This window comes from Stomoxys calcitrans, chromosome 2 (genome assembly GCF_963082655.1).
Source record: "Stomoxys calcitrans chromosome 2, idStoCalc2.1, whole genome shotgun sequence".
NCBI lineage: Eukaryota > Metazoa > Arthropoda > Insecta > Diptera > Muscidae > Stomoxys > Stomoxys calcitrans.
The window spans coordinates 105875198-105902684 of NC_081553.1; the positions used below are offsets into that span (position 1 = coordinate 105875198).

Genomic DNA, 27487 nt, shown 5'->3' on the forward strand with positions numbered 1-27487 from the left:
ACATGAGGAAACATTCAGGCATCTTTGAACTTTCTTCACTGTGACTCGCTCACGTTGTTGTTGTTGTAGCCATGTGTTGTACAACGAGGCGGCAGCCCTTGCCGATGAAGGGTTCCATCGGGTCAATCCGGTACGTACAACCGGCTGCTATGGGATTGACTCGCTCATGTTCTATATATATTGGGTTGCCCAAAAAGTAATTGCGGATTTTTTAAAAGAAAGTAAATTCATTTTTAATAAAACTTAGAATGAACTTTAATCAAATATACGTTTTTTACACTTTTTTTCTAAAGCAAGCTAAAATTAACAGCTGATAACTGACAGAAGAAAGAATGCAATTACAGAGTCACAAGCTGTGAAAAAATTTGTCAACGCCGACTATATGAAAAATCCGCAATTACTTTTTGGGCAACCCAATATATGTTCGCTATAGACCGGCTAAATGCTTTTTAAGAAGTTCACAAATGCTTGAGAAACTTCTTCCTACTTCTCAGCTTATTGCGGTTAGCAGCGGCAAAACTGAAAACTCTGTTGAATGTGAGGTTGTTATTGTTGACAATTACCTTGATGGGTAGGAGCGATTTTGCTGTGGTAAACCGAGTTGCCGCCGACTTGTTGTTGGACATTTTCATATTCCTGTCAGCAAGGAGTTTGGTTAAGATTACCGATAAAGCTATTCAGCCTTGCCCAAAAGCTATTTGTTTTGAAGCCAGCTACCACCGCTCCTCAGCATAGAGCAGGAATTTGTCATTTAATGGTGGTCGAAGAGAGGAAAGAAATGTGATACATATATGTATTAGTGATAATAATAAAAAAAAATGTAGGTAATTGATATTATACTACGTTGCATTTAAGGTGACATATATTTTGCATATTTAAATTCTTTGTGGGTATATAAGAAAGGATCTAGCTGTTTGGCTTGTATATATTACTAAAAATAAAAATTACAAAAAAACAGCGTATTAAATGCTTTCTGTTAAACAAGGAATTGCCAAACTGCTATATCCTTAGCTCTCACAACTTGTAGGCGGCATATTATGGTGTAGCCGTTTTTTGGGTGGACTATTAAATAGTTGGGTAAATGTGTGTATATTTATTGATATTTTAATTTATTGTATTATCATTGTTATCATTAATATAATTATTTTATTATTATATTATACATATATAAATAACTTTAAGTTTTTGTATAAATATTTTCAGTTTAAACGTGTAAAAATAATTTAGGTTTAATATTAAATACAAAGTTGGTTCTTTTCGTGTGTGTGTGTGTGTGTGTGTGTTTGTGTGTTGAGGAGGGGTCGTACATACAAAATTGCCAGTTCGAAAAAACACTGTATAGTAGTATAGTATATTCATATTAGGTGGGTTGTTTTGCATAGTAGTTGTTTTTGCCGAAAAAAAAAGTTGTCTAAAGTTTTGTGTTCTCGTTTTATGCTGAAGAAGATAAAATATTCATCAGACCTTGACTGTGAGTTTGGTGGTTGTGTTGTTTGCATTGCGTTTACTTTGTGGGTGGTGGTCGGTTGCAGCAGTTTTAAAATTAGTTTTGTGCCTTTAATTTCATTCACTAGATTTGTGTCCTTTACTTTGTGCAGGGTGGGCTGGTGGGCAGGTGTTTTTTTTCTTCCATTAAATGAAATCGATTTGTATTTTGAGCTGTAACAAGAATTGAAAAAATAAGACCACATTAGCTTGGATAACTTTAGAACACAACAAATGCTAGGCATATGAAATGTAAATGAATTGGCAGGTAATCGATAAATCATAAGAATGTTATAAAATAAATGACATTAGACAAAATGATTTCTAGAATTCATGTGAATCAACTCATATCTTCGCGTTGATTCAACCCTAAGAGAGTCGCGATTTTGACCCCAAGAATGCTACATAGGGAGGAGAGATATTTTTAAATGAGTTTTGAAGAAAAAAATTGCCAGTTTCTAAGACAATTCAGGTACAAAACCATTACAGCCGGTTGCACGTAACGGATAGATCCGGTGCAGTCCTTCATCGGCATGGGCTGTCGCCTCATTATACAACTCACTGCTACAATATCAATGCAGACAGGGACGTAGCCAGGATATTATTTTGGTGGGGGGCTTACCCCACATTTTTTCAAAATCGAAAATTTATAACCTTTCAAGTTTTTTTGCCTGTTAGGGCGAGATCATTAAATTTTTACAATCTTCGATTGTTTCTCTTTCAAGACGAACTGAATAATCGGAAATGCAAATGGAAAAGGAAAGCCAAAGATAGCAACACACACCAACCACTATGGGACGCGTTTCGTCTTTGGTTAGAAGACTTTTTAACCATGTGTAGTATGGAAGAAGTGTAATTTTAAACAGATAGAATGTCTGTCATTACACAAAAATATATGCATTGGAAAAAGTACAGCTAATAAGCAGAGTTGTCGAGCTTGGTTAATGTGGTAATTGTATCATAGATGCGTTTTCGCTATTAATACGATTCAAAAACAAAATACCAACGCACGGCCCTTGAAGCCATCACACCTAATATGGTTGAAAAGTCTTTTAACCAAAGACGAAACGCGTCCCATAGTTGTTGTTGTTGTTGTTGTTGTTGTTGTTGTAGTAGCAGTGTGTGGTACACTGACGCGGCAGCCCTTGCCGATGAAGGAATTCATCGGGTCAATCCGGTACATACAACCGGCTGCCATGGGATTGGCGTCCCATAGTAGTTGGTGTGCGTTGCTATCTTTGGCTTTCCATTTCCATTTGCATTTCCGATCATTCAGCTCGTCTCGAAAGAGAAACAAACGAAGATTGTAAAATCGAAAATTGCCAAAATTTGGTCATAAAGACCGAGCTGAATTTTACACTGATTGCCAACACAGTGCTGCTCCGCGTGCCCAGGTTCGCATTAACGACGTAGAATACCCAAGAATAGAGCTGCTTTGGAAAAATTCTAGCTCGAGTTAGGAAAGAGGCATCGTAATGAAATTTGGATTGGCGTAAAGTAGACGACTGAAACCAGTTACAAAAATTTTTCCCGTCATGTTTTGAGGGAAAATTTTTATATCCCAAAAATTAAACGAAAAAATTTCTCAAAATTCTAAGAAGTGGGATTTCTGAAATCTGTTTTAATGTGTTGTTGCACTTGATGGTTTCTATAAAAAATTAATTTATGGCAATAATCTTACTTTTTTTGACAGCAGGTTCTATTTTGTACCAAATCATTAAATCCAGCTTTCTACGCTAAATGGTCAAAAAATATTAAGAAAAAATTTTTTTGTTGTTGTAGGGGCTTAGGAAAAAGTTTTTTTTCAAACATTTTTAAAATTCAAAATATTTGAAAAAATTGCTAAGTCCCTGGGCCAGGGACGTAGCCAGAATTTTATTTTTGGGGGTCAATATAAATTCTCTTATTTTTAAGAATATATTGCCCGGTCGCTTCGCTGCCCCGATGGTACATCAATATCAAAGTGTTACTATATCTTAATTTGTATAGCTTTAGCCTTATCCGTAAAGAAAGAACATTTTGAAAGTTCTAGTGCCTAAATATACGAAATGAAAAAAACCTTTAGTCGGCCGATAAATACTGTCCAGTCGTAACTGCATCGCAATTTTGATATCTTAAGCTCAATCCGTAAATAAAGTACTATTGTGTACGTTTTAGTAACTAAATGTACAAATTTCATAACAATCTTCTAGTCATCCGTTACGTACTGCCAAGATGTAGCTGAGAGTCTGTAAATAAAGAACCACTTTGTACGTTTTAGTACCAACATGAATGAATATAGAAAAAACTTCTAGTCGCTTTGTAAATGGTACCTAGATGAGCTGTAGCTCAATCCGTAAAGAAGGTGCCATATTGTACGTTTTAGTACCAAAATGTGCGGATATCAACAAAATCTTCTAGTCGTCCGATACAGACAGCCAAGATGTGTGAGGATCCCAAATTTCAGATCTGTAGCTCAATCTATAAAGAAAGTACTGAATCGTACCAATTACAGCGCGTAAGTACCTTTTATTCCACTCCTGGTACGATTTCAACATTTCATATTTGGTACAACTTTTGGTATATTTGTCAAGACATTGATCATATTCAGCAAATATTTTAATTTTATCCTTCTCTTTTTATTGTAAAAGTAAACAAGCTATTTCGTACTTTTTGGTACCAATATGTATGATATATTAAAAAATCACTTAGTCAGCCAATCTACTTAGTCAGTAGAATCTACAAAGCTCACCTATTTCGTACTTTTTTTTGCTACTTTTTTTTCTAAATGTCCAAAAACTCTTTCGACATCCCAATTTAGGTTACCATAGTGTATCTAAATTCAAATCTCTAGCTCAATTAACAACCAAGGTACCAAAAAGTACCAATTGCGGTACTAAACATTTTTCCCACTTCCGGTACTATTTTGGGAAAATGTTGTCACCAAATCTTATTTTTTGAGACGCTCTTTAATTCAAAATCATAATTCTAGCCTCATCCGTTCGCCCTGTGTAAAAAGTCACCATTTCGTACTTTTTAGTAACAAAACGAACGAGTATCGCCTTATCGCGCGCCTACGACCCAAGACCCACAATCGTGTCAAATTTCGTGACTCTAGTTTTAGCCGTTTTGGGTGGAAGTCAGTCAATCACACGCCTCTTTTATATATAGAGATACAATTTCATCAAAGCGGACATCGAGGGTCAGGTGTTATGGGTTAAAATTGTGTCTTTAAAAAGATTTATTGAAAATTGTCTATAGAAAAAATTTTAGGACAGTTTAGCTGTTGTTTGAGACAGTTTAGCATAATAAAAAAGACTTTAAAAATGTTTATGCAAAGTTTAAATTTTGGTTTTAAGAAACAATCTCGAGGTGAGGTTGTCTTTAGAGAGTATTTCGCTGAAAGTTAGTCCTTAAAAAAAAAATTCATTAAAATTTTGTCTTTAGAAAAAATTTAATAAAACGTTTTTTTATAAAAATTTTAGCTTAGAAAAAATTTAAAGAAATATTGTCTTAAAAAGTTTTAAATAAATTTGTTTTAAAAAATAAATTGTTACTAAGAATTTCATTAAAAATTTTTGCCTTTAGAAAAATAATTTTAAGGCGGCCTTAGCAAAATGTTGTCTTTGTAGATTATTATAAATATGAAATTTTGTCATTATAAAAAATGTAAATGAAATTTTTGTTTAGAATAAATTTAATTAAAATTTTTTCTTTAGACAAAACCATTTTGGCGGGGGATCGGGTCCGAGCCTTATTGACTTTATGTTACATATTTGGTTAATAAATGAAATGAAATGAAATCTTCAAGACATTTGACTTGCTGTTCCCATCTTTCCTTTATTTGATTACAGCAAGCTTTGGACTGTATGTTTAAGTAAGTCCAGAAGATGTACTCCTGCCGAACTTGGTGTGAATGTAGCACACAGTATTTTGAGCAGCTTCATGTGATGATATGATGGATACGTGTTTGAGCCTTTTGCAACCGTATGCAATCTGAACTTCGGAACGACCGTGCGTCGGCAGTCTTTCTTCACCTGCTGTTTTCTTAAAATGAATAAACACTTGAAGATTTATTTGCAGTCATCAAACTACCTACCAAGGCAATATATCCTTTTATCGGTCTTGCCTGTCTTGCTAAGTACACATTTTCAAACATTTTTAGGTCAAACTTAATGTATTCAAAGTGTTTAAAAATGTGTCCTAAACAAGGCAAGCGTATACTGTGGAGACCAAGCCTTTAGTTATCCAATTCCTCATTCATTAAATAAATATTTTGATTATGAGATATTTGTTGTTTAAATGACCCAGTAAGTTTTTTGGGTAATAAGCTTTGATTATATAATAAAGTTAAATATTACATAATTTCTTATATCGTACATTCGTATCATGACATAAAAAAGTTAATAATTATTACTCATATAACTTGTCTTATTGAAAATATTATATATTCTTGTATTTGAACTGAACCCACAATAACGGAGTTGATTTATTCTTATCTCCTTTAGGAGATAAGATAAAAATGTTTGTTTAAAAATCGGTGTCAAGAAAGCAGTAGTTCAAAATTTTTTTAAATTTTAGCTGCGCAAAGCGTAGCGTCTATATTTATACCAATAAAAAAACGACAATATTTAGACTTAATGTCAACGTCAACACCCAAAATGAGATAGTTTTAAGGAAATAAGTCCCTTTAAAGTTAAAGGGCATAAATAGTTTTTATAGATAATGCAGTACTATTTTTCTTAATTTTTGCCAACAGTTAAGAGAAGAAGTACTGCACACCCTCAGCATAAAGTAAGACGGAGACACCTTCGAAAAGTTTTCCGCAGAATGTGACTAAACCTCTGGGTACTTTGTACATGCTTTGAAACTAAAATCTATTTAGTAGTCGAAGTAAGCTTGGTAGTTGGCTGGGAGAAAAATAAACAATGAGAGTTAGTAAATTGTTATAGATTTAAAAAAAGCCTGAAGAGAAAACACATTAATTTTTTGCGCTGCGGAAGAAAAATTCACACAAATTTATTAGAAATTGAAAAGAAAACAAATATAAAAAATTGAGCCAGAAAAATAATGAAAAAAGCCATAACCGGACTATCCGATAAAGATTTATCCGAAGGAGGACCGAAGATAATTTTGCATCAATATTGCAGTCCATATACTTGGGATCATTTGCAATACTCGGGACAAGAGACACGTAATGGACCTTCAATTTCCCAGAAAGAAATTCTCTACAAATTGAATGCAGTAAACTTAAAATTTTGAAGCTCTCCTGACCATCTCGCTGGAGCAGCTACGCTACTTTTTGGCTGTTCAACCATTTTAATTTGTAACTAAAAAAGTACCAAAAATTCATAAGACTTTCTTTGCAATATATACATATATTGAATTCATCTCATTTATCATCACAGTTAGATTAAGTAATTTTCGTTAAAATCAATATTTTATGCAAATTTAATATGAAATTAAGAAGACCACCGTCAACAAGCCTGATGACATCGTGGTAATTCATTTGGTATATTTCATTTCATATTTATTTGTTCTTAAATGTTTCACAATAATTTTAATTATCCATAATTTTAATCTAAATTGTCTTATTTTTGTTTACCTAACTTATCTTTAAAATCATGTTTTCTTTCACAGAAAATTATGAATTTTTATTTTACACTTAAAAATTCATTGAATTACGCAAAAAATAAATTCACGTTTTGTACCTTATTGTTAATTATCATTCACTTTTGAATATAAACGTTTGTTGTTGATAATGGAACTTTAAAGGGTTTCATTATGTGATGAAAAGAAACGGTAAGTCAGCAGGTTGGGCGGGTAAAGAGTCCAGAGCAACAACCTTACATCTAATGTTGCTCACTAACTATTAATACCATCCGGGTTCTCAAGCTTACTAACACTAAAGCACACACACACACATCAAAAATGACACAATAGCTATCTTACACTTTACTTTTATGTGGACGCAACCGAATCAGTCTCCAAAGGAAAAACACTGCCTCAGGACTGAGCACGGCCGGGGCCAGAAGGTAGCGACTCCGTCACAAGATTTTTCCTTGATGTGAAGAAATACCACCGAACCGACCTCGCGATATAGAACCTCGAAATTGGATATCTCAGGAAAGATAATTACCTCTGTTTTTCAGGTGTTGGCCACATCACCAGAGCAAAACAAAAAAAAATTAACAGAGAGCTACAAGACTAGCAAAAAACGACTTCCAAGTACAAATGGCTACTAACGTCCAGACGATATCGAGCAATGATAATAAGAAAAAGTTATATTAAATTATAAGGGAATTGAGCTCTAGGAAATCTAGCATATTGCAAAACAGTTCTGGCTGATGTCCAAATATCTGCAACTGAATAAAGGTGTACCGCAGGGTTCGATTCTGGAACCAATGCTTTTCTCGATGTACATGATGGAGCGCAGAGATTAGCATGTCCGCCTATGACGCTGAACGCCTGGGTTCGAATCCTGACGGGAATATCAGAAAATTTTTTTTAGCGGTGGTTATCCCCTCCTAATGCTGGCGACATTTGTGAGGTACTATGTCATGTAAAACTTCTCTCCAAAGAGGTGTGGCACGCCGTTCGAACTCTGCTATAAAAAGGAGTCCCCTTACCATTGAGCTTAAAATTGAATCGGACAGCACTAATTTATATGTGAGAAGTTTGCCCCAGTTCCTTAATAGAATGTTCATGGGCAAATTTACATTTTTACATAAATTATCTTCCATCTCGTAAACATGTGCGGCCGAAGGGTTCTCTGTTTCTATTATAAATAGGAAGTATTTGTGCGAAATTTCAAGCATCTAGCTTAACTTCTTCGAAAGTTAGGGTGCTTTCAACAGAAAGACTAACGGGCATGCCTCGATCGAATTGGAATGTCTTGACGATCAAGAATATATACACTTTATGGGGTCTTAGACCAATTTTTCGATGTGTTACAAACGGAATGATAAAATTTGAATACCCCCATCCTATGGTGGATGGTATAAAAAAAATAATCAATTTTTGTAGTGAGACACAGAATCTAAAAGAAATATTTTTCAAACAAAGAATTTTAATGAAATTTTTTCTTAAGAAGAAATTTTTAGGCAATTTAAAAAAAAAAAAAATTTCAAATAAAATCTTTTTTAAAGAAAAAATGTTAAAAATCAATATATCAAAGAAACTTTTTAAAAACTAAATTTTATTGATTTTTTTTTCTCTAAAGACAAAATTTCAATGGAATTTTTTATACAGACAAAATATTAATGAATTTTTTTTTCTAGAGACAAAATGTCTTTGCTTTGTTTGATTGTTACGGCTATAGATCCATTAAAACAAACAATACTTTCGAACAACTTTCTATATCTCTTTCGAAATGCATTCCCTTATCTGGTGGCGTGTCGATTATATGGAGAATCTCTAGAATAAATCTGCGTCTGTTCTTGTTTGCTTGAGCTAAAATCTCTGCGTCATTGAAGTTAGGTTTATGGCCCATCAATGTATAGTGAGTTACAAGGGCAGTTTTTTGTTCTATCGGCTTGTTGATGGGATTCAAATTAACGGTATTCAAGAGTAGAGTACGAATTTCATAATAAAAGTTGGGTCCAAGTACCTGGGGGGCCGCCCCAGCCCCAAAACCCCTTAAATAGGTGGCGATCATGACAATATGGGACTCAAATGAAAAGTATTTGGGAGTAGATTATGAATATGGTCAAGAAGTAGGAATAGGCTTTAAAATTTATTGATAACGGAAGGGGCGGACTCTCCACCGTTACCCCAAAAATACCACCAAAATCAAAAGTGAACCGATAAGGACAATATGGGTATCAAATGAAAAGAATTCGGGAATAGATAACGAATTTGACATTAAAATCGGCAGAACCGATTTTCTCGAAATTTTCGCATATTGTGTAAGTGGGTCAGGAAGGAAATATAGGCTATATAATTTTTCGGTATCGGAAGGGGAATGGACCGTCCCTCCCCCTTATGCCAAAAACTCAACCCAAAATCAAAAGTGGACCGATCGGGACAATATAGGTACCTAGTGAAAGTTATTGGGGAGTAGAATACGAATATGGTATTAAAATTTGAGTCTAAGTACCCAACGGGCCGCCCCAACCCCAAAACTCCCCCAAACATACATATTGGACGTTCATTTCAATATGGGGCTCAAATGAAAGGTATTTGGGAGTAGAATACGAATATGACGTAAAAATTTGTGTTCAAGTCTAGGTGGCCCTTTTCTTTCCAAAAATAAGTCAAATAGGTTGTTTGACCCATTATGACAATATGGGACTCAAATGAAAGGTATTTGAGAGTAGAAAACGAATTTGATATCCAATTTAGGAGCCAAGTGTTTGGGGGTACACCCTAAAGCGCCCCCTAAACTGAACTTCATTTCCGATTATGACAATATGGAGCTCAAATCAAGGTATTTGAAAGTAAATAACAAATTTGATATCTATTTTCGGGGCAAAGTGCCGGTGGCCGCACCAGCCCCAAAACACCCTCCAAACATTTCATATTTACTGACCATGGCAATATGGGCCACACACTAAATGGATTTGGCACGAATTTGATATCCATATATGAGTCAAAATGTCTGAGTGCCATCCCTCGCCTCAAAAGCACTTCTCATTTCCCTAATTTTCAAAACCACCAGGTCTCGGAGATTGGTAATACGATTCGTTCGAAATTTTTTTTCACTCTCACAGTCAAAACAAAACATGGTTTCTATTGTTGGGGTCGGGAGCCGTCCAAATCCCACCAAATGTGTATATAGACCAATCACGACAATATAGAGTTCAAACGAAAGGTGCTTGTGAGAAAAAATCAACTTTGATATCCAATTGAAGAGCCATATGTTTGGGGAACTGCCCCACCCGAAAACATCTCCTTATTATAAAAAGCTTTTTGATGTTTAAATTGATTGATTGTCGGGAAATTAATACTCATTTTCGGGACAAAGTCCCTGGGGTCCATCCCACCCTCAAACAGAATTTATTTACCGATCATGCCATTATGGGGCTCATATAAAATGTATTTGAAAGTAGATCACGAAGCGTATTTTTACATTAAGGTCAAAGTGTCTCTCTAAATCGGAAATATTTACCAATACGATAATATAGGACTTAAAAGAAAAGTATTTGGGATTGGAGTACCAGGAACCGCGAAGGGGCACTCTTCTCACACATCAATGAAAGCTTTCCGATTCAAGTTTAAACTCAATGATAAGGGACTATTTTTATAGCCGAGTTCGAATGGCGTGCAGCAGTGCGACATCTCTTTGGATAGAGAATTTTTTACATGACCATGCATGGCAAATGTCGCCATCATTAAGAGGGGATTACCACCGCTTTAAATTTTGTCCGATGTTATCGCCAGGATTTAAACGCAGGCGTTCAGCGTTATAGGTGGACATAGGCTACAATGGCATGAATTCGATATACACATTCAGGGCGAAGTGCCCCAACCCTAAAAAGATATTAGAGAGGTAAAGAAGGCACAGCGGAAAGGGCCCGGTTCGGCTAGTTTAGTAAAGCCACTCATAATCATGAATGCAACATATCCGATTTTCGTTATAGCCCACTCCATGAGGTCACAGCATTCATATTCTTTAAATGACTTTAGTGAAATTCAGAATTAGCTACATAATTGAAATCTTCAAAGTTGACTTTTTTTATCGAGCAAAGAATAATTTCAATGAAATTTGAAATAAAGAGTAAGTTTATGCTTTGAAATGTCAGTACAAAATGGACATTAAAGGATTTTCGCATTTATGCACCTATAGTCTATAACAAGATCCAATAAACCATTATATGAATATCATGATAAGAACAAGTACCATGGTGTTATTAATAACATATTATCTTTCTCTAGACAAGGATCTCTTTATGTGGAGAACAAACAATTCATAAAAAAGTCAGCGTGTTCATCATATTATACATTATTAAGCCTTACAGAATGAGGATAATGTACTGTACTGGTTGGTGGTGTTGGTGAATTTGGGTGAAAAAAAAAGAAAATATTTTAATACTTAATGGAATGTCTCTCATTGCTGCTTGGATGTGCGTGCGTGTGTGTTTGTGACACATACATGTTGGTATTCCCATTCACTTGGCTTTTCCTTTTCAAGTGGAAACCACAACACAAGAATGTGTACAAATCCGCACATACATACGTACGTTTGTATGTATGTACATATTACACTCTTAACCCAATAACTATGAACAGAGGTTACAAATAAGGAAAAACATTAATATAAAGGGCACTTGTTAACAAGTTCCCCCGGCTCACATATGTATAATGTGTGTGTGTGTGTATAATCACACAAGAATTTACAAGACGCCACATTTGTTCGTACATATGTATGTACTATATGTGTGAACACAGCATGTTTGTTGTAATACCATTAAATTGCTCTACGGGATGAGAATTATTTTTACAACTTAAAATCTTATTAAAATTGCATTAATAGTTTATTATGAATCAAAATGTTTGCTCAAAGCAAAGATTTACACAAACACTCGTAAAATAAGTTTTGTAACAGAGGTCAGAGTTATAAAATAAATTTATTGTTAGTAAGTTAAATGGGGAAAATAGAAAAACAAGGAAATATGTGCCTCCAATTAAGAAAATAGCTTATACATTCAAAGAAGGTTGCTTTAGTAGCATAAAAGCTTAGATAATATTCAAGTCAAAAACAGGACTCAAATAAATCATGCTCATTGAGACATTACACGTCAGACCTTCAATTTCTTGGAACTTGATGAAAACCCTACTAAAGGCAAGTTACTTGGCTACTTGTGAAAGCATATGAGGCAGTGCTTGGAGTATTTTAGAGAAAGATTCTTCGTAAAATATATGGAAAAGTTTGCGTTAATGGAGAATAAAGGCGTCGTATGAAACAAGAGCTGTATGACGAAGATGTCATAGTTACACGTATTAAAATACAGCGGCTGCGTTGTCAAAATGGATGAACAAGCTCCAGGAGAAGAAGTCTCCCGGATTTTTTAAAAGAAAGTAAATGCATTTTTAATAAAACTTAGAATGAACTTTAATCAAATATAATTTTTTACACTTTTTTTCTAAAGCAAGCTAAAAGTAGCAGCTGATAACTGACAGAAGAAAGAATGCAATTACAGAGTCACAAGCTGTGAAAAAATTTGTCAACGCCGACTATATGAAAAATCCGCAATTACTTTTTGGGCAACCCAATATCTTCTTGCAAAGACAAAGAAGGAAATCTGGTAATTGACGCAGATAGCATGTTGAGGATATGGAAAGAACATTTTACCAAACTGTTAGTGTCCGACAATGGCGGCTAAGAGGATACCGCAGAACCAATCCCTGGCAATGGTATAGAATGTTTACCTCCTAGTCAGAATGAGGTCCAAGTAGCAGTGACCCGACTGAAGAACAACAACAATGCAGCAGGAGCCGATGGGTCGCCCGCTGTACTATTAAAGACTGGAGCCGAGACGTTAATAAAGCGTATGCATAAGCTCGTCTGCGCGATTTGGCTAGAAGAAGAACTCCATTGGATCAATCCGGTACGTACAATCGGTTGCCTTGGGATTGCCGATATACGTTTCCCAGTAAGAGTAGAAAATAATCTCTCGGATTGCTGATATACGTTTATCAGTAAGAGTAGGAAATAATCTCTCGGAACCATTCAATACCAAACGAGGTTTTAGAGAAGGAGACAAGAGAACACATGCTACTCGCCTATGTCGAAAACATCGATATCATGATTCAGTTGTTGTTGTTGTAGCAGTGCCTTGTACACTGAGGCGGCAGCCCTTGCCGATGAATGAATCCATCGGGTCAATCCGGTACGTACAACCGTCTACCATGGGATCGATCATGATTCAGACACCGGAAGTAGTAACTGCAGCCTTTGAAAGAATCGAAAGAGATCCAGTGAAAGTGGGTCTGGCAGTAAATGGAGATAAGGCAAAATAGATGGTGCTCGTCTCCCTCTTGTACATCCGAAAAAGATAAAGAAAATTGGAAACCACAACTTAACTGCCTCAGAAACGCCGTAACCGAAATGGCAGACAATAGTTTTGAAATAAAGCGAAGAATAATATTGGCAAGCAGATGCTACTTCAGAATAAGCAAGCAGGTAAGGAACAAGGACACCTCTCGAAAGACTAAAATTTCATTATACACTGACCAACCGGCTTGGCATAGAACTCGGAAAGACTGAGCTGGTATTTTGTACAATTAGGCGCCGATGAAAGGGGATGCTTTTTTCTGCCCCATGGTGGTGATTCAACCGATTCACAACTATGAAGGTTATGAAGGTCTGGTCTGACATGGGGCTGGGGACAACTGTGCTTCCCGCAGGATGATCGCACCGTGAGGTACAAGGAGTACACCGAGAGAGGCACTGAATGCTATGTTCGATCTTAGGCCTATGCACTTACATATATGTTGGGTGTATGTAGACGCCAGCATGGAGCAGAGGTAAGCATGTCCGCCTATAACGACATTGATACTACCTTTGTGACATGGTTCCGAAGCCTGGGTACTTTCGAAAGCTCTCGCCTGCTTTCGAAAGTAACCAGGCTTCGGAACCATGTCACATATTTGAAGTGTTGAAGAGGAATATTCTTCGTTAAAATGTCGGCGTTGTATGAACTACGAACTGTATGACTAGGTCATGTTGTCAGAATGATTTTAATTCAGATATAAAATAATTTGTATATGAACCTGACGGCTCATGCACAAAGACAAGACAAAACTGTGAGTGGAAGAGCAAGTATAGAAATACATCCGAAACTTAAATTGGAGAAGAAGCACAGAAATATGAGGAATCCATTCTCATTTCGGCTAATGAATCAGCTTGTGACAGACACCAACTCGGCCCAATTCCCATAGCAGCCGGTTGAACTTACGGGATTAACGCGATGGAGTTCTTTATCGGCAAGAGCTGCCGCCTCAGTGTACAACACACTGCAACACCAACAACAACAACCAACTCGGCTATAAAAAGTAAGCCATTATAATTCAGTTTAAACCTTAATCGGACAGCACTCATTGCTATGTGAGAAGTTTGCCCCTGTTCCTAAATGGAATGTTTAAGGGCAAACATGCATTTGCATAGATGACAATTACTCGTATCTTACTTTACTTTACTTTAATTGGATATTGCAAAACATTTTTTCTGCTAGCCGAACGTAGAATAGCGTTCCAAGCGCCTCGATCTTCTGCACTCATTCTAAAATCTCTGAAACCAAGTTTCGAGGTGTCTCCCACCACTTGATCTCTCCATCGGGCTTTTGGTCTTCCCGGTTTGCGTGTACCACCGTGTTTGCCTTCAAAAGACTTTTTTGCTGGAGCTTTTGCATCCATTCTGACAACATGACCTAGCCAACGCACCTTACACAGTAGGTGCAATATTAACTAACAAAGACGAAAGACTCGACCGATCTTGGATGCAACCTGTAACGAAACTACTATGAGACTTACCCAACGAATATTTTCCAGTTCTTTCTGTTGGTTTCATTAACGAGCATACGGTTTAGTTGTTATAAACTGGAGTTTTGCGAGATGTAGCTGTCATATTTGATTCTTTTGCTATTTGTGTATAGTTGTATTAGCAGAAGATGAAAGTTAAGTTATCAATATATCAATCAATCAATCACGAAACATTAACTTGACTGTAATGTGAATCATTGCTGTTGTTGTGACTAATGCTGCATTTTCATTTCTTTAATATATTCTTGGCCAATTGATTGGCCCCATCTATTTGTGAGCTATTTGCATCACCTTTGGCATTGATGCGATCAATTTGTTCATTTTGTCTATCCAACTCTGAGCCCATATTAACAGCCATTTCACGCAAATTTCCCATCATAGAACTAACTTGTCCAAGATTTTCTTCCATTTCATCCTCGCGAGCATCATTGGTTATACGTTTAATATAGCCCGACTTTGGTGGTTGTCTCACAACACCACGCTCCTGCCGATCAGCATTGGCACTTTGTGGTTGATTAATGACAACAGTTTCATCGTCTTTGTTCTGCCATGCATTGTCACTACCATCATTTGCTGATACAACCTTCAAGGCCTGCATACACCTGGCAAAACAATTTTGCATGGATTTCAATTTTTCATCGGCCTCCTGCATGTCGTCATGTATGTGATCATTGACTTTCTCTACGCGGTTCAATTGTTCGCTTTGTTCATTGAGGTGTCTGGCAGTGCTGATGCCAGCTTCATTACTTTTCGCCACATAGGCGAACATGCGGCGGGTACTCTCTACCGATTCATCGGCAACTTCAGCATTCTTCTTTTGCAACTTTTCAAGTTTAATGTGTGATTTATCATTGGGAGAGCTCATTTTTGGCACCCAAGTATGAGGAAAAATTTGCTACACAATAAAATCTGTATATTTTGGACAAGTTAAATTGTATTAAATAGTAATCGATCGGAGTTTTCACTGATTTGAGTTGAGTAAAACAGAAATCTGGGACATAGGTCTGTGGGCCGCCAAAATCACTACGCGGAAATGTGTTCCAACACTAACGAAAGACTTAGAGACAATTCCGCCAAAATGTTGTTATTCGAGAAAATTTTACGGAAATGTCTTTTTGTGAAAATTTTTTAGAAATTTTGTTCTTAGAGAAAATAACGCGAAAATGTTGTCCTTAGAGATAACTTGGTAGAAATTTCTCTTAAGGGAAAATTTTTTTAAAAATTTGACTTTAGAGAATATTTTTGTCAAAATTTGTTTAAAAGGTTGTCTTAAACGATTCATTTGTTCTGAATGAACGGCTAGTGGCGGATCCTTCGAAAGGCAGGAATATAGAGTGGCCAATTTATATGCCCATAAGAGAAGATGCAGTCGGACGATTCTTATTCTGGATTGTGTTTGCTGAGTTATGAAATTTTTAATTTGAAAATTTCAATTCTTTTATAACACATTGTATATAGATTTTATTTTTATACATTCGGATATTGTCTGGCTGCAGACCGTAGGGTTCTCAAAAACAAAAACCCTTACTTTCAAAGCTGGGCGCAAGGCGTATTTATCAGGTGGCCGGATCAACCCAGCTGATAGACTTTGATATGCCAATTAATTTTTGAATTCGCCTAACAAAAATATTAACTTCAAAATAAAAATTTTATAAGATGATTTTTATGTTAGCTGTTCTTAGGTTCTTAAGCTTGGGTTATATAATGGCACACGTCTAGTATCCTCAATCGCTATAATCTTCACTCAGGGAACTTAAATACATTGTGTTGCCCTCGAAAAAGATCAAAAATGGCAGAAAAGGTCACCGTTGGGCAGAGGTTAGCATTTCCGCCTATGATGCTGAACGCCTGGGTTCGAATCCTGGCGAGACCATCAGAAAAAATTTTTCAGCAGTGGTTTTCCCCTCCTAATGCTGAGTTGCTATGCCATGTAAAACTTCTCTCCAAAGAGGAGAAGACTGCACTCATTGATATGTGAGAAGTTTGCCCCTGTTCCTTAGTGGAACGGGTTCATGGGCAAAATTTGCAATTTACACATCAAATTTACTGCAGTGCAATATCAGACATTAGAATGAAGAAGATAAGTAGTCGACATGCATGACAATAGTGGAAGCCCGGTGGACTGGAAAAGTTCCCTCCAATCTGCCATTTCAAGCCCCTATAGTGGTCAAGAATGGGACAATGCACCTGAAGATAATTTAGACAGGGAAAAGGGGTTTCCTTTAGAGCCATAATCTTGCGCCTACCTCCGCAATTTCAGTGAAGTACCACAATATGTGATCAATCGTCTCATACCCACAAATCCTGCGTATTTCCGCCTCTCCATGTGTGCAGCGCGACGTCAAACTCCTGATATTGCAATGGTTTATCAGGATCCCTAGGAATAAGGACACCCACACTAGGATTACAAGGAGATCCAGCAGCTCGCCAGTCATTTCCATTGCATCCCCTGATCTCCTGAGTGACGTATCCTGGCAAGCCGCCATCTCTTTGGGGTCAGACCACCTCCCCATAATTCTCACCACAGACCGACCACTTGACTTCATAACCTCTGAGCGCCGGACGTTTATCAATCGGAAGAAGGCCGATTGGGTTGGCTTCAGAGAGTATTCGAATCGACGCTTCAGTGAACTGCCACCCCCCTCGGATGTGCTAGTGGCCGAGAGGAAATTCCGAGACATCCTTAACGCAGCAGCCGCTCGTTTTATACCAGCCGGTCGAATACCCCAAGTGCGGCCCAATTTATCGGCGCAAGCAGTGGTACGACGAACATGATGGGATTCGTAGCATGGACCCCACTAAACCCAGAATCAGCGAGCTAAATCTGGAAATTAACAGGGTAATCAACAAACATAAGCGACTGGATTTGTGGCTGGAACACTTGGAGCAATGTAACTTAGGCGCCGGTGTAGGCAAACTGTGGTCTACTGTTAAGTCACTCTCGTCCCCCGGTAGACGGGATGACAGGACCTCAGTCACTTTTGGCGAAATAACCGTGACTGATCCGAAGAGATGCGCCAGGTTGTTCAACCGTCAATTTATTGTGCATCCCGAGAGAGACAAAACAAGGGAGAGAGCCATTCGCCGTATTCGTGGTCTCCGAGCCGATGAACAGACATCACAATTAACCATGGGCGAAGTTACGAATATCATCCGTGGCGCCAAATCATCTAAGGAGTTGGGGCCCCGACGGAATCTCAAAATTGATGTTGAAGAATCTGGATTCACCTGGAGTTGAGTAGCTTACCACTGTCCTCAACCTGTCTTTGAACACTCTTATAGTTCCCGATGTCTGAAAAATGGGCAGAGTGATCCCGCTACTGAAGCCTGGAAAGGACCCGACTTTGGGGGAGTCGTATAGACCGATCTCCCTTCTCTCACCAGTGGCAAAGACGATTGAGGCATTTCTCCTCCCGAGCCTCGTAGGAAAATTTTAGTTTGCAGAGCATCAACATGGATTTCGAAGACTGCATAGCACAACAACAGCTTTGCATGCCATCACCGCACACATTCGCCGTGGCTTCAATCAGCCCAGTCCATGTGATAGGACGGTCCTCATGGCACAGAACCTATCGAAGGCATTCGACACGGTCAGCCATGCCAAATTATTTGAGGACATCGTCAACACGTCCCTCCAGCCAGGCTTGAAACGCTGGGTGGCGAATTATCTGTGTTGTCGCCAGTCATTTGTGGAATTTATGCAGCGCCAGTGTGGTCTCGTCAACTTTTTGACACGCAGTGGATTAATATTCAGATCTGTCAGAATGCCGCCCTCCGATTGCTGTCTCCTCAGTTCTCTTGTGGACTACCTACATCAGGAGACAAAGATCCTACCAGTGCAAAGACATAACTACATGCTGTCTGAGCAATACCTTTTGGGCAGAGACGATCCAAATCATCATCTTGTGGATAGATATCCACCGACCAGAAACCTTAAGGTAGATCTACATGATCTAGAGCGTGAGGTTCAGCGCTACAAGAGAGAACCTCTAGATCAAGCGACATATCAAGCAGGTCTAGACAGCTACCGGGTGAATGTTGTCCTTGGAGAACGATCGCCTCCCATTGCACCTGAAGAAATTAACCTCCCCCGGCAAACCAGAGTAGTTCTGGCTCAGTTACGTTCCGGCAGATGCAGTCCAGCCCAATTGGAATTGAGCCAGAACTTCCCTGCTCTCTTGTGGTACGTTGAAGACATTCACTTAATAGCTTTTTACCGCTTCCATACCCTAGTAAAAACTATTTAAACCCGCCATCTTGGTGATTTTGTGGGTTAAGCCTTTGGAGCTATGGGAGTTTTGTACATTTTTAAATTTTTTTTGCTTGACACTCAAAAATAAATAAACTTTTTGCTCTGATTGGTCGAACCATATTGGAAATGTCACGACAAATTGAATTTTCTTCTCCTTGTTTGCAAATTTTGACATATCAAGTTCTCATAAAAGATCCTTTGTTGTAGCACTTCGCCGATGCGACCACCTTTAATACGCCTTGGATGAGCGGAAAAATGTGTCTGCTGCTGTAATAGCATTTGACTAGTTTCCAACCACATTCTTCTTGTCACTATTGATATTGGAACACATCCGAACCGAGATGGTTTTTCAGATTTGTTTATGGGGTCTTTAAGATCGAAATTCGGTAGCCGTTAAATATTTCAAACTTTAAAAATTTCAAACGCAATAAGAATTTTTATTCAAAATGTTTGATTTGTCTTGTCTTGTCTTTCTATTAATATAAACACCGATCATATTCTTAATACCATTGAGGGTGGTTTAGTACTGATTGGAGAATTTGTTGGCTTTTACTAAGAGGAGTCATTTGTGAACTGTGATGCTGTGTTGGTGTATATAAAATTTGGCTAAAAAACAACAATACTCCTTCTTTCCCCAGTCTTAACATCGCTCTCTCTATCCCCAGTTTTAAACAATGAACAATACACCATCGAATTTTAGACATGTAGCCGCTGAATTGCTTTCTGAGTTGAGAAGAACTCATTTGAGTGATTTTTTTATTGTTTAAGCTGAGCTTTTTTGTATTGTGGCTGTAGACTGATTATGAAGGTTGATGTTATTGTGCGGTGTCAATAATCTCACAACTGACTGAGAAATTTTTAGTCAGTTAATTAGAAAGAAGTGTGAGTATATACATATTCAACCTGTGTAAATAATTACTTGGTTAAAATTGAATTTCATTGGCGATCAAGATCTTGCACACCTCCATTTTTATGGCAAAAAAACCCTAAGAGGATACTTGGAGTTGTGGTCTAGGCGTAAATCAATGCAAGACAGAAGTAGTTCTTTTCAGCATGAAATACAAGTTACCAACAGTGGCATCTGTCTACTTGGGAGGAGAGAATGTTCCATTTACTGAAAGCGCAAAATATCTGGGTGTTTTGTTGGACAGGAAATTGAACTTCAAATCCAACATTTTGGAAAGGGCAAGAAAGGCCACTCTTCCCCTAACACCTGCAAAAGACCCATTAGCAAAAGTAGGGGGTTTAAACCCCGTGTCATGCACAGGGCATGTATTGCTGTTGTCAGACCTTTAAAGCTATATGGTGTTTTGTTGTGGTGGACGGCGCTTCAAAAGTCCACCCACTGTTCAATATTCAACCGGATCTCAAGGATGGCTTGTTTTGTACATGGTTAATTGCTTTGTAAAGGGTTTTTTTTTTGAGGTTAGGATTTTCATGCATTAGTATTTGACAGATCACGTGGGATTTCAGACATGGTGTCAAAGAGAAAGATGCTCAGTATGCTTTGACATTTCATCATGAATAGACTTACTAACGAGCAACGCTTGCAAATCATTGAATTTTATTACCAAAATCAGTGTTCGGTTCGAAATGTGTTCATTTACCGTAACGTTGCGTCCAACAGCATCTTTGAAAAAATACGGTCCAATGATTCCACCAGCGTACAAACCACACCAAACAGTGCATTTTTCGGGATGCATGGGCAGTTCTTGAACGGCTTCTGGTTGCTCTTCACTCCAAATGCGGCAATTTTGCTTATTTACATAGCCATTCAACCAGAAATGAGCCTCATCGCTGAACAAAATTTGTCAAAATTTGAACACATTTCGAACCGAACACTGATTTTGGTAATAAAATTCAATGATTTGCAAGCGTTGCTCGTTAGTAAGTCTATTCATGATGAAATGTCAAAGCATACTGAGCATCTTTCTCTTTGACACCATGTCTGAAATCCCACGTGATCTGTCAAATACTAATGCATGAAAATCCTAACCTCAAAAAAATCACCCTTTATATGGTCAAAAAATGTTTCTATGTCAGCAAGAGAGCTATTGGCAAAAGTTGGTGGTTAAACCGTGAGTCATGCATTGGGTATTTACTGCAGTTGTCAGACCTATAATGGTATATGGTGTTGTGGTCTCGTGGACGGCGCTTCAAAAGTCCACCTACTGCTCAATAATTAACCGGGTCCAAAGGATAGCTTGTTTGTGCATCACAGCCGCACTGAGGACGATACCATCTGATGCACCAAATTTAATGCTACACCCAATCCCTCTGAATATTGTGGCGAGACAAATTGCTGCGACCACTGCTGTGAGGCTAAGGGAGTTTTCTCTTTAGTCATGTGGCGGCTTCAGACACTATCATTTTGATAAAAATTACTGTACCACTATTCCTGATAGAAACGATTGGACCGATACCTGGTAATAGAAATTAAATACAATTATACACGGATGGTTCCAAACTAGACGACCAGGTGGGCTTTGGGGTGTACTCTGAAAAACTAGAACTGGTATCAAGCGGAGATTCTTGCAATCAAAGAAGTGGTGGAAAGGCTAAAATATAATATCAAAACGCAAAAATTGCAAATTTTGCCCTTGAACATTCCTTTAAGGAACTGGGGCAAACTGCTCACAAATCGATGTGTGCTGTACTATTCAATTTTAAGCTCAATGATAAGGTACCACCTTTTTATAGCCGAGTCCGAACGGCGTGCCGTAGAGCGACACCTCTTTGAGGAGAAGTTTTTACATGGCAAAGTACCTCACAAATGTCGCCAGCATTAGGAGGGGATAACCATAGGCGGACATGCTAACCTCTGCGGAACGGTGGCCTCCATAACGACAATTGGGCATAAATATCTTCTCTCTGAAGAACGTACTCTGAATTCAAAAACCGTTGTTATTGTTGTTGTAGCAGTTTATTGTGTTCTATCTTTCGTCTGCTTGATTCTGTTGAGTGTCAAGACCCAGGAACTCTGCGAACAAGATGGGGTGCGTCCACAGGGATCTGGGTCTGAGTCGAGTGGGTCTGGCCGGGCAGTTAAACAGGTGACGTGTATCGTGCGGTCCCATACATCTTGCACGTCGGCATCAATCCTAGCTCTGTGGAAATTGAGGCGGCTGCATCTTCCGGAACGTAATTGAGCCAGAACCAAACCGGTTTGCCGGGGGAGGTAGATTTTTTCGGGTGCAATGGGTGGCGGTCGTTCTCCAAGGACTACTTTCACCCGGTAGACAATTACCGCATCTGCTTTCGTGTCTGCATGAAGGTTGTTTAGACATGCTCGATATGCCGCTTGATCTAGAGGTTCTCTCTTGTAGAGCTGAACCTCACGCTCTAGATCGTGTAGATTTACCTTAAGGCTTTTGGGCGGTGGATATCTATCCACAAGATGATGATTAGGATGGTCTCTGCGATAACAGCCCAAAAGGTATTTTTTGGACAGCAAGTAGTTATGTCTTCGCACTGGTAGGATCTTTGTCTCCTGATGGAGGTGGTCCACATGAGAACTGAGGAGACAGCCCGTCGCAGTTCGGAGGGCAGCATTCTGACAGATCTGAATATTATTACACTGCGTGTCACAAAGTTGACGAGACCAAACTGGCGCTGCATAACTTACCACAGACCGGCCAATTGCTTTGTACATGGTCAACAAGGTTTCTTTGTCTGCACCCCAAGTGCTGCCAGCAAGTGACTTGAGGACCTTGTTCCTACTTTTGACTTTATTGCAGATTGCTGTGGCATGTGAGGAGAATGTGTAAGAGCTGTCAGATGTGACGCCAAGTATTTTGTGGCACTTAATGGTCGGAGTCATTTCTCCATCGACCATCACAGTCAGCTCAGCATTCACCTCACGCGTATTTGTAGTGAAGAATGTGGCTGAAGATTTGGCATTTTGGCATTTCAAAAACCGTCCTCGACTGTCGCATGTCTCTCAACGAGATAGCTGAACTGTTCAATATTCATCTATTCTGGGTGCCGGGCCACAGAGTTATTCCAGGAAATTGTAAGGCTTGCGAGAATAGGAACTACCTTACGCACACCAGGGACACTGGAATCTGTGGGTATGCATTTAGCGACATGTAAGCTAAGTTTTCAGGACCAGGCCCGAAGGGCAATGAAAGATAGATGGCCACAAAGAGGGGGCTGTGAGCATTCCGAAACTATGTGGCCTCATATAGGCTAATACAGCTTAGCTGTCATTGGCTAGAACAGACGTCTCAATCATTGTGTCCTTCATGACAGATCACTGTCTAATAGGAAAACATGCTGACAGACTGAAGGTTGCCTCCAACGACTTTTGCAGAAGCCGTAGTGACATCGAGGAAGAAGAGACTATAGAACACCTTCTGTGAGTGTGTCCCGCACTAGCAGTTTGAAGGAGTTCCACTTTAGGTTCTCATTTCCATGAGAACCTGTCTGATTTAGCGAATGTGAACATTCGCAAGTTATTGGGCTTTTTAAGCGATCTGGGTGGTTCAACGGTAGGAGCTAGAAGGCATCTTCCTTCTTCTGTTCCTGTGGTATCACAATGGACGAAAACGTCTAAGTGAGTCTGATGGCAGACTGCCACTTAAACCTAACCTAACATGGTTTCTTCAGAGAAACTTCTTAGAATTGTATGTAGTTTACCTTTTTACTATACGATTTGTTGAAAAAAAAAATAGACCAGGCCTAATGTATTGGGTTGCCCAAAAAGTAATTGCGGATTTTTCATATAGTCGGCGTTGACAAATTTTTTCACAGCTTGTGACTCTGTAATTGCATTCTTTCTTCTGTCAGTTATCAGCTGTTACTTTTAGCTTGCTTTAGAAAAAAAGAGTAAAAAAAGTATATTTGATTAAAGTTCATTCTAAGTTTTATTAAAAATGCATTTACTTTCTTTTAAAAAATCCGCAATTACTTTTTGGGCAACCCAATATTTGACATCGGAAGAATCACTGCGGTGAAATTCTGAATATAGTCCCCGTCGTAAACCCCCATCTCTTACATACCGAATTTTGATAGGACTAGAGCGCATATGGCCCCCTCTTAAACCATTATTTTCAGTCTAAGGTATTTAACACTCCAATAGGTTTGAAGCTCAACCCCATCAACAGGTCCTTTGAAAATATCCAGCTTCCCACTTTTATGTGAACAGAATCAGTCCAATCCTTTTAATGTTTTTATTATTCGTCCCCGCGGGAAATCACATTTAATACAATTCTGCATTTTCATATGTATTTTTGTTTCGCAATTCGCTACCTTTACAGCAATAACCCATTGTACGAAGGCTCTCTGCCCTATGACATCTACAATACAAACAACACTACATGACCTTTACATCATATCAAGTGATATTGATTTATAGCAGAACATTTATAAAGCACGATATAAAAAAGATAAGAAGCACCCCCTCACAGATAAGCAAGGATAAAAGTAATGGGGCAGGTATGCTTGTACGTCAAACAAAAAACTACTTCAACTAGAAAACTGTTAGCAAGAAGTCATTAGCGAATTAAATTAAAAGTGTTGTCAATGGTGCAAAAAAATTTTACTACAATTTGACTTCTCTGTAGCTCAATTGCCGAGCAAGTCAGTACGAAGTACGAAATATATAATTCCAGTGCAAACAATTATCTAATCTGCCTAAAGACCTCTGACTGCTGAAGACATTTGCATGCTCCTACAAATTCCACATTCGTTTAAACGGTCGCCACGCCACGCCTTTTTCATACATCGTAGCATCATAGCTGAGTAGTAACATCTGTTTTGCCCATATCTAATTTGGGGACTGCCTAGAACAAAGTATTTGCGCTTATAAAATTGCCTTATTTTATACGGAACCAGAACTTGCCGTTACATGCCAAAACTTAACAAACGAGAGACTTTAATATGGACACAGTCAACAATATGGAATGTCATTAAGGTAAACCAGGAAGTTTGAAGATTTACTAAACGATGTATGTATGTATGCATGTACGACACTTACCTTACACAGTTTTTTAGTTGTACAGCAAGGCGACGTCAACGTCGCCTTTATTCACATTCACATTGTAAATTATTCTTCAGTTATTTGTCTTCTAAACGCGCGCGCTATTTTCTGTTGTGGTATTAGAAGTTGCCTGGTGAACTTGAGGGGTGGTGGTTGTGGTGGCTGTCATTGGGGGGGTGTAGTTGATTGTTGTCATATTCGCTATTGCTGCTATTTTAGTGTAGTAATGTTGTTGTTGTTGTTGTTGTTGCCGTGAGTGGTGGTGGTTTGTGGTTGTATTTATAATGTTCTTTCTGTACGAAAAGGAGTATGTTTTTGTTGTACACAAATTTAACTCTTGAGTAAATTGTTGGCCCTTTGATTGACCCCTGACATGCGCGCATTATTTGCATCACCCTTCGCATTGATGCGATCGATTTGTATATTTTGATTCTCCAGCTCCGAGCCCATGTCAAGTGCCATATTACGTAAATTACCCAGCATTGAATTAACCTGTCCAAGATTCTCATCCATCTCATCCTCGCGAGCATCATTTGTTATGCGCGCTATATAGCCCGATTGGGGTGGTTGTCCCATGCCACCACGCTCTCGCTCATCGATGACACGCTGTGGCTGGTTGTTTACAATCTTGCCATCGTCATTCTTTTTCCACGCGTTGTCACCATCATCCTTAACCGAAACCTTCTTCCAGGGCAGCACACAAATGCCACAGCACTTCTCCATGCCACTCAGATTCTTTTCGGCCTCTTTCATATCGGCATTTATGCGATCCATGCCATCCTCGACGCGGTCCAACTGTTCGCCCTGGTCATCAAGAGCCACCAGTGTCCTAATGCCGGCCTCTTTGCTCTCCTCCATGTAGGCCAACATGCGGCGGGTGCTCTCCACCGATTCATCGGCCACTTGGGTAGCTTTCATTTGCAAATCCTGCAGTTCGCTACGTGGTTCATTATCCATGGCTGCCATTGTGTTTACTGCTGCTGCGAGTAAGTGTTTGCGTATGGATTAGAGGTGAAGTGCTAACTTTTAGTCTATTTGTTCTAAACTGAATTTGATATGTTTCGTTTGCAAGTGGTTGTTGATAATTTTTTGTGATCTAATGGGGTTTATCGCTCACAATTCAATCACGGCACTACACTGCTACTTGTTAATTTTTCCTTTCCCTGCCTCTCTCACTGATGACTACCGCATTAGTCACTTTTCAACACTTTACATACAACAAAAAAAAACACAGAAGCACAAACTTTCACAAAAATATTTGGTTAAAATATTTCCACAATCCCATAGAATATTTAACTATTTTGTATGTATGCAGGAATTTAGGGATATAAGGCTTATCTTAAAATTCAATTCCTGTTGGAAAACACCACCGCCGTCGCGAAAAAGCGTAAACGAGAAAATCACACACAGCTAGCACTCCCACAATCAAATCTTGATACAAAGTATAGGGTTGCAAGTAGGAATTCCATAAGTAAATTTTTGCCTAATCGATTGGGTTAGTGATAGCCGATATCATTGCAAATGCAAAGTAGAAAAATCGATTTTGCAAAACAAAAATTGATGGTGGTAGTTGTTATCGATAAGATGATTCAATCACAACACACACCAAAAGGCTTGTGCAAAACAGACATGAGCACAATGTTTTTATAGAGAACGTTGTGAAACAAGGTGCACAAATCTTAATTAATTTTATCTGACTACGCAAGGCGGATTTAAAAAGGTGGTCTCACACAAACAGCTGCTAACAGCCGGACAGGTTTGACGGCATTAAGTTGACAGATTTTTGTTTGCATTTTTTTTGTTGTTATCTTTTTTCACGCATATTCTCTGCTCATGTTCGCACACGTATACACACACTCACACAATTTTTTGTGTAGGCAAAACGTCGATTAGCTTGATGACAACATTTCAGATTGCATCATATGATTTGTGGTTGTTGTACAAATGAGACCACCTTTAATTATTTCGCCATGGTAGTCAGCCATCTTATCATCAAGCAGATCAACGTTTTGCCAAACACAAATTTTTTTTTGCGTGTGTGTATACGTGTGCCTATATGAGCAGAGAATACGCGAGAAAAAATATGACAACAAAGAAAATGCAAACGAAACTATGACAACTTAATACCGTCAAACCTGGCCGGCTGTTAACAGCTGTTCGCGTGAGAACGCATTTTTAAATCCGACTTGGCTGACTACTATACCCACACATATTTGTGCTTTTCACCTCCCAACCTGTTGTTTTGACAGGTTGGCAAATTACGTTACCACTTCATAGCAAACAAACAGACTTACACTGGAAACTTTTTT

General features: G+C 38.5%; 2 protein-coding genes across 2 annotated transcripts; both read right to left on the reverse strand.

Annotated features, from left to right (window-relative positions):
- Positions 1-1088: 1088 nt before the first annotated feature.
- On the reverse strand, positions 1089-26627 carry LOC106081826 (synaptosomal-associated protein 25). Its single transcript, XM_013244039.2, has 2 exons — positions 25176-26627; positions 1089-1659 (listed from the first exon to the last, which is right to left on the reverse strand). The coding sequence occupies exon 1, from the start codon at positions 26142-26144 to the stop codon at positions 25509-25511; it is 636 nt and encodes a 211-aa protein (XP_013099493.2). The 5' UTR covers positions 26145-26627; the 3' UTR covers positions 1089-1659; positions 25176-25508.
- Positions 14944-15833, reverse strand: LOC106081825 (synaptosomal-associated protein 25). The gene has a single exon (XM_013244038.2). It carries the CDS (start codon positions 15809-15811, stop codon positions 15173-15175), a length of 639 nt encoding a protein of 212 aa, XP_013099492.2. The 5' UTR covers positions 15812-15833; the 3' UTR covers positions 14944-15172.
- Positions 26628-27487: the final 860 nt, after the last annotated feature.